This window comes from Sinocyclocheilus grahami, unplaced genomic scaffold (assembly GCF_001515645.1).
Source record: "Sinocyclocheilus grahami isolate Dianchi unplaced genomic scaffold, SAMN03320097.WGS_v1.1 scaffold2155.1, whole genome shotgun sequence".
Taxonomy (NCBI): Eukaryota; Metazoa; Chordata; class Actinopteri; order Cypriniformes; family Cyprinidae; genus Sinocyclocheilus; species Sinocyclocheilus grahami.
In genome coordinates this window covers 2452-10147 of record NW_015507334.1, presented here as the reverse complement: position 1 = coordinate 10147, position 7696 = coordinate 2452, and the positions used below count along the sequence as shown (strand labels likewise).

The following is a 7696-nucleotide window of genomic DNA, read 5'->3' as shown; positions in this document are numbered from 1 at the left end:
TTTTGATGAAAAAAAAAAAAAGATACCTTATAATATAATTCCTTCTATAAACATCTTTTTATAGTTACACTGTATCTTGTTTTATAGTTTATAAGTTATGAACGTTTAGTTCCGGTCCTGGATGCTGATTGGATGACGGATGTTCTAAGCTGTTGATAAAATGTTGCATTCCATGTTAATCATTGTTCCTATGTTGCTTAGCAACCGTAAAGAGCCAACAGTGAGACATAGAACTGTGTTACTTGGGGAAAGAACTATGTATTGGACTGTTTCTTTATTTCAAGCATTTACAGCTATTGCTGATGTGTGTGTGTGTGTGTGTCTAGATTCAGAGAACACGGCCGTCACTCTGTCTGCGCTGCTGGCCAGTCTGAACAGCTGCTGTAACCCGTGGATCTACATGGTTTTCAGCGGACACCTCCTGCAGGATTTCGCCCACTGCTTCCCCTGCTGCCACAAGATCCGGCAGAGCTTCCGGAAGGAGGATTCGGACAGCAGCATACGGAGAATCACGCTGCTCACCAAAATCACCAACCGCAGTCCCACGTGTAGCTCGGGCACCTGGAAAGAGTTCGATCACTCGCCCAAATGCAGCGGGTCGGCTCCGGCCGAGACGTGACGCACACACTGAGAATGTGACTTTATTGATCCGCACTTTGGTGAGACTCTCACAGCGGGGTTATAGACTCACAGTCCTGGATGCTGCTCGAGTTCCAGATGCGATAACACACACGATTACAGCTCAGGAGATGCGATGGAGTTCATTCTGGTTCATTTAAGCGTCTTAAAACTAAAAACGGACTCAAACGAGTCACTTGTAGTCACCCAGGAAGAGTCTAGAGCTGTGAAGTGAATGTGCAAAGCAGCTCAGATGGTTTGATGAGGAGTGAAGGAGTTCAGATGAGATCTCCGAGCACAGTTTCAGACATTGTTCAGATCTTTTTTTGAAACTTTGAAGGTCTTTTTGCTAAAGTCTGCATTTGCTCTTCTCACTGAAGAATGCATTTTCTTAATAAAAGTAATAAGGACATATATATATATATATATATATATATAGTACTGGCCAAAAGTTCGGAATTAAGAAGTCTCTTCTGCTCATCAAGGCTGCATTTATTTGATCAAACATGCAGGACAAATGGTGAATTATTATTACAATTAAAAATAACTCGATTATATTGTAAAGTATCATTTATTTCTGTGATGCGCAGCTGTATTTTCAGCATCATTCCTCCAGTCTTCAGTGTCACATGATCTTCAGAAATCAGTATAATATGCTGATCTGCTGCTCGAGAAACATTTCTGATTATTATCAATGTTGAACACAGTTGTGCTGCTGAACAGTTTTGTGGAAAGTGTGATACACTGCCATTTTTAGCCAAAATTAATACTTTTATTTAGCAAGGATGAATTAAATTCATCAAAAGTGACAGTAAAGAAGGTTTTCACAAAATATGTTTTCATCATATAATAATCAGAAATGTCAGAAAATCAGAAACTGAAGACTGGAGTAATGATGCTGAAAATACAGCTTTGCATCACAGGAATAAATTACAGTTTAATATATATTCACATAGAGAACAGCTGTTTTAAATTAGAATAATATTTCATAATTTTCCTGTATTTCTGACCAAATAAATGCAGCCTCGGTGAGCCTAGAAGAGACTTCTTTCAGAAAACATTAAACAAATCTTCCAAACTTTGGACCTGTAGTGTACTTTTTAAAAAGAAAATAAAAAAAAGTCCTGGATATTGTATCATGTAGAAACATAATTATATTGCGAATATATTCACGAATATATGCTCGTCATGCTTCACAACCTCTCGTCCCGTGTTGCTCATGTAGATCAATTGTCCGTTAAGGAAACTGTGGGAACATGGAGACCGCAGTAAATCTCTTTAGGGACTGTGGCACAATGAGTCCAGTGAGGCATCTCCTGTGATAAGCGTCTACTTAAGAGACCCTCGTGCCAAAGTAAACCAGACACCTGCTGCGTGTGGATTTCACACAGGGCTGCTCGCTGCAAACAAAATATATCAGTTTCCAGACAAGTAATGAATGTTGCACTATATAAAACATAGGAAATGCTCTGCTTTATGAAATATTAGCCTCACTTTGGTGGCATGAGATTTGTCGTATAAATGAATGTTTTCACGTGGCCAGTCACGTCTTTACTGGTCATTAGTCTGGTTCAGACACTTTCAGGTGTTTTAATGTACATACACTGAGAAATTCTAGCAGTTAAGGCTGTTTATGTATATATTAAAGTTGTAAATAAATGCACAGCTGTAACAGGAGATCTTTATATTAACAGATGGTCTATATTTGTTTGTATGTGTTAATTTTTTTTTTTTTAAGAAAGTACTGAAATGTTCAGCTATGAAAGCCCGTTTCTGGCATGGGGGAAAATATATATATATATATATATATATATTAAGAAACAAACTCACAATTCAGATTTTTTTGTCCCCATGTAATTCTGCGTTTTCTGAATATCTCACAATTCCAACTTATTTCTTGCAACTCTGCGTTTATGTCTCACAATTATGATTTTATTCCTCTGAATTCTGAGTTTATCTTGGAATTCTAACTTTTCTGTTCCCTCCACAGAATAAAAAAAAATATTAAAAAGATAATGGCGAGTTTATATCTTGCAGTTTTTTTATAGAAGTTTTTTTTTTTTTTTCAGAATTGCAAGAAAAAAACTTCCAAATTGTGAGATAAAAAATCACAACTAACTTTTTTTTTTTTAATCCCGTGGCAGAAACAGGCTTCCAAGCTTCAGCATTGTTCACTGCCAACTTTAAATGTGTTGCACCTCTCACAAATGTGTCAGTGTATATCCATGTGCCAAATTCAATAAATCAAACCTTTAAGAAATATTAGTTCTGGATCTGTGGTGACAAATGTGTTTTTAGCAACCGAGCCGTTTCTAGCACCATCTGCCATTCAAATGCAACTTTATACCACATAAACGACTGCAAGTTTAACTTTTTATTAGCTTTTTCATATCGTTTGGAATAACCACAAGTAGCCTGACTGAAATGCTTTGGGGAAGCAACTAACCAGCTGTCTAACCGATAGATCTTGTTCCAGTGTTGGTAGTTTAGTGAAAGATCGAGTGTGTTCCATTAGCACCAAACAAAGTGGACATATGAGTCTGTTTTTTCTCTGCACTTTATCACAAAATGTGCAAAATGCTACGGCGGATACTTCATCACAAGTTGCACAATGCAAATTGCCTAGTAGGATCCTTTCCAAACATCCCTTAATAGCTTGAGAGTTTCCTGTTTGTTTCCTGTTTGATTTTGAGGACACACGTCCTTTCCTGCATTAACCAACCCTCTCCTCTCTAGTCCTGAGTCCAGAGACGAAACAGCTGCGGTTTGTATACGGTTGGTGTAGGGCAATAGAATATACGGTCTGTACAGTAGTAAAACCATTACGCCTATGGAGAGTCCCCATAAACCATAAAAACAAACCTGTGTGTGTGTGTGTGTGTGCGTGTATGCGTGAGTGTGCGTGTATGCGTGAGTGTGCGTGTATGCGTGAGTGTGCGTGTATGCGTGAGTGTGCGTGTATGCGTGAGTGTGCGTGTATGCGTGAGTGTGCGTGTATGCGTGAGTGTGCGTGTATGCGTGAGTGTGCGTGTATGCGTGAGTGTGCGTGTATGCGTGAGTGTGCGTGTATGCGTGAGTGTGCGTGTATGCGTGAGTGTGCGTGTATGCGTGAGTGTGCGTGTATGCGTGAGTGTGCGTGTATGCGTGAGTGTGCGTGTATGCGTGAGTGTGCGTGTATGCGTGAGTGTGCGTGTATGCGTGAGTGTGCGTGTATGCGTGAGTGTGCGTGTATGCGTGAGTGTGCGTGTATGCGTGAGTGTGCGTGTATGCGTGAGTGTGCGTGTGTGTGAGTGCGTGAGTGAGTGAGTGAGTGTGAGTGTATGTGTGAGTGTGTGTGTGTGTGTGTGTGTGAGTGAGTGCGTGAGTGTGCGTGTGTGTGAGTGCGTGAGTGCGTGAGTGAGTGTGCGTGTGTGTGCGTGTGCGCGCGCGTGTGTGTGTGTGAGTGAGTGCGTGTGTGTGCGTGTATGCGTGAGTGTGCGTGTGTGTGAGTGCGTGAGTGCGTGAGTGAGTGTGCGTGTGTGTGCGTGTGCGCGCGCGTGTGTGTGTGTGAGTGAGTGCGTGTGTGTGCGTGTATGCGTGAGTGTGCGTGTGTGTGAGTGCGTGAGTGCGTGAGTGAGTGTGCGTGTGTGTGCGTGTGCGCGCGCGTGTGTGTGTGTGAGTGAGTGCGTGTGTGTGCGTGTATGCGTGAGTGTGCGTGTGTGTGAGTGCGTGAGTGCGTGAGTGAGTGTGCGTGTGTGTGCGTGTGCGCGCGCGTGTGTGTGTGTGAGTGAGTGCGTGTGTGTGCGTGTATGCGTGAGTGTGCGTGTGTGTGAGTGCGTGAGTGCGTGAGTGAGTGTGCGTGTGTGTGCGTGTGCGCGCGCGTGTGTGTGTGTGAGTGAGTGCGTGTGTGTGCGTGTATGCGTGAGTGTGCGTGTGTGTGAGTGCGTGAGTGCGTGAGTGAGTGTGCGTGTGTGTGCGTGTGCGCGCGCGTGTGTGTGTGTGAGTGAGTGCGTGTGTGTGCGTGTATGCGTGAGTGTGCGTGTGTGTGAGTGCGTGAGTGCGTGAGTGAGTGTGCGTGTGTGTGCGTGTGCGCGCGCGTGTGTGTGTGTGAGTGAGTGCGTGTGTGTGCGTGTATGCGTGAGTGTGCGTGTGTGTGAGTGCGTGAGTGCGTGAGTGAGTGTGCGTGTGTGTGCGTGTGCGCGCGCGTGTGTGTGTGTGAGTGAGTGCGTGTGTGTGCGTGTATGCGTGAGTGTGCGTGTGTGTGAGTGCGTGAGTGCGTGAGTGAGTGTGCGTGTGTGTGCGTGTGCGCGCGCGTGTGTGTGTGTGAGTGAGTGCGTGTGTGTGCGTGTATGCGTGAGTGTGCGTGTGTGTGAGTGCGTGAGTGCGTGAGTGAGTGTGCGTGTGTGTGCGTGTGCGCGCGCGTGTGTGTGTGTGAGTGAGTGCGTGTGTGTGCGTGTATGCGTGAGTGTGCGTGTGTGTGAGTGCGTGAGTGCGTGAGTGAGTGTGCGTGTGTGTGCGTGTGCGCGCGCGTGTGTGTGTGTGAGTGAGTGCGTGTGTGTGCGTGTATGCGTGAGTGTGCGTGTGTGTGAGTGCGTGAGTGCGTGAGTGAGTGTGCGTGTGTGTGCGTGTGCGCGCGCGTGTGTGTGTGTGAGTGAGTGCGTGTGTGTGCGTGTATGCGTGAGTGTGCGTGTGTGTGAGTGCGTGAGTGCGTGAGTGAGTGTGCGTGTGTGTGCGTGTGCGCGCGCGTGTGTGTGTGTGAGTGAGTGCGTGTGTGTGCGTGTATGCGTGAGTGTGCGTGTGTGTGAGTGCGTGAGTGCGTGAGTGAGTGTGCGTGTGTGTGCGTGTGCGCGCGCGTGTGTGTGTGTGAGTGAGTGCGTGTGTGTGCGTGTATGCGTGAGTGTGCGTGTGTGTGAGTGCGTGAGTGCGTGAGTGAGTGTGCGTGTGTGTGCGTGTGCGCGCGCGTGTGTGTGTGTGAGTGAGTGCGTGTGTGTGCGTGTATGCGTGAGTGTGCGTGTGTGTGAGTGCGTGAGTGCGTGAGTGAGTGTGCGTGTGTGTGCGTGTGCGCGCGCGTGTGTGTGTGTGAGTGAGTGCGTGTGTGTGCGTGTATGCGTGAGTGTGCGTGTGTGTGAGTGCGTGAGTGCGTGAGTGAGTGTGCGTGTGTGTGCGTGTGCGCGCGCGTGTGTGTGTGTGAGTGAGTGCGTGTGTGTGCGTGTATGCGTGAGTGTGCGTGTGTGTGAGTGCGTGAGTGCGTGAGTGAGTGTGCGTGTGTGTGCGTGTGCGCGCGCGTGTGTGTGTGTGAGTGAGTGCGTGTGTGTGCGTGTATGCGTGAGTGTGCGTGTGTGTGAGTGCGTGAGTGCGTGAGTGAGTGTGCGTGTGTGTGCGTGTGCGCGCGCGTGTGTGTGTGTGAGTGAGTGCGTGTGTGTGCGTGTATGCGTGAGTGTGCGTGTGTGTGAGTGCGTGAGTGCGTGAGTGAGTGTGCGTGTGTGTGCGTGTGCGCGCGCGTGTGTGTGTGTGAGTGAGTGCGTGTGTGTGCGTGTATGCGTGAGTGTGCGTGTGTGTGAGTGCGTGAGTGCGTGAGTGAGTGTGCGTGTGTGTGCGTGTGCGCGCGCGTGTGTGTGTGTGAGTGAGTGCGTGTGTGTGCGTGTATGCGTGAGTGTGCGTGTGTGTGAGTGCGTGAGTGCGTGAGTGAGTGTGCGTGTGTGTGCGTGTGCGCGCGCGTGTGTGTGTGTGAGTGAGTGCGTGTGTGTGCGTGTATGCGTGAGTGTGCGTGTGTGTGAGTGCGTGAGTGCGTGAGTGAGTGTGCGTGTGTGTGCGTGTGCGCGCGCGTGTGTGTGTGTGAGTGAGTGCGTGTGTGTGCGTGTATGCGTGAGTGTGCGTGTGTGTGAGTGCGTGAGTGCGTGAGTGAGTGTGCGTGTGTGTGCGTGTGCGCGCGCGTGTGTGTGTGTGAGTGAGTGCGTGTGTGTGCGTGTATGCGTGAGTGTGCGTGTGTGTGAGTGCGTGAGTGCGTGAGTGAGTGTGCGTGTGTGTGCGTGTGCGCGCGCGTGTGTGTGTGTGAGTGAGTGCGTGTGTGTGCGTGTATGCGTGAGTGTGCGTGTGTGTGAGTGCGTGAGTGCGTGAGTGAGTGTGCGTGTGTGTGCGTGTGCGCGCGCGTGTGTGTGTGTGAGTGAGTGCGTGTGTGTGCGTGTATGCGTGAGTGTGCGTGTGTGTGAGTGCGTGAGTGCGTGAGTGAGTGTGCGTGTGTGTGCGTGTGCGCGCGCGTGTGTGTGTGTGAGTGAGTGCGTGTGTGTGCGTGTATGCGTGAGTGTGCGTGTGTGTGAGTGCGTGAGTGCGTGAGTGAGTGTGCGTGTGTGTGCGTGTGCGCGCGCGTGTGTGTGTGTGAGTGAGTGCGTGTGTGTGCGTGTATGCGTGAGTGTGCGTGTGTGTGAGTGCGTGAGTGCGTGAGTGAGTGTGCGTGTGTGTGCGTGTGCGCGCGCGTGTGTGTGTGTGAGTGAGTGCGTGTGTGTGCGTGTATGCGTGAGTGTGCGTGTGTGTGAGTGCGTGAGTGCGTGAGTGAGTGTGCGTGTGTGTGCGTGTGCGCGCGCGTGTGTGTGTGTGAGTGAGTGAGTGAGTGTGCGTGTGTGTGCGTGTGCGCGCGCGTGTGTGTGTGTGAGTGAGTGCGTGTGTGTGCGTGTATGCGTGAGTGTGAGTGTGTGTGAGTGCGTGAGTGCGTGAGTGAGTGTGAGTGTATGTGTGTGTGTGTGTGTGTGAGCGTCTGAGATGAGATGCTCTCGCTGTGGTTTGTAGTCAGATTTTAAGTTGACTGATGTGGAGTGACTGAGAGGGGCCGTTCACACGTGAATTTACCATTCAAAACTTTGGGATTGGTAAATTTTGTAAATGTTTTTCAGTCTCTTCTGCTCACCAGGGCTGCATTTCCTTGATCAAAAATACAGTAAAATTGTGAAATATTATTATAATGTAAAACAGCTGTTTTCTATGTGAATCTCTGTTAAACTGTAATGTATTTCTGTGATGCGCAGCTGTATTTTCAGCATCATTACTCCAGTCTTCAGTGTCACATGATCTTCAGAAATCAGTATAATATGCTGATCTGCTGCTC

The 7696-nt window shown here is 48.6% G+C and overlaps 1 protein-coding gene across 1 annotated transcript in view; it reads left to right on the top strand.

The window, feature by feature from the left end:
• LOC107574231 (arg8-vasotocin receptor-like) overlaps nt 1-908 on the top strand; it is a 3898-nt gene extending 2990 nt beyond the window's left edge. The window contains exon 2 of the mRNA XM_016260686.1: nt 327-908. Coding sequence (XP_016116172.1) covers nt 327-619 — 293 coding nt within the window. The 3' untranslated portion in view covers nt 620-908. The remainder of the gene's footprint in view (nt 1-326) is intronic.
• The last annotated feature ends 6788 nt before the right edge of the window (nt 909-7696 follow it).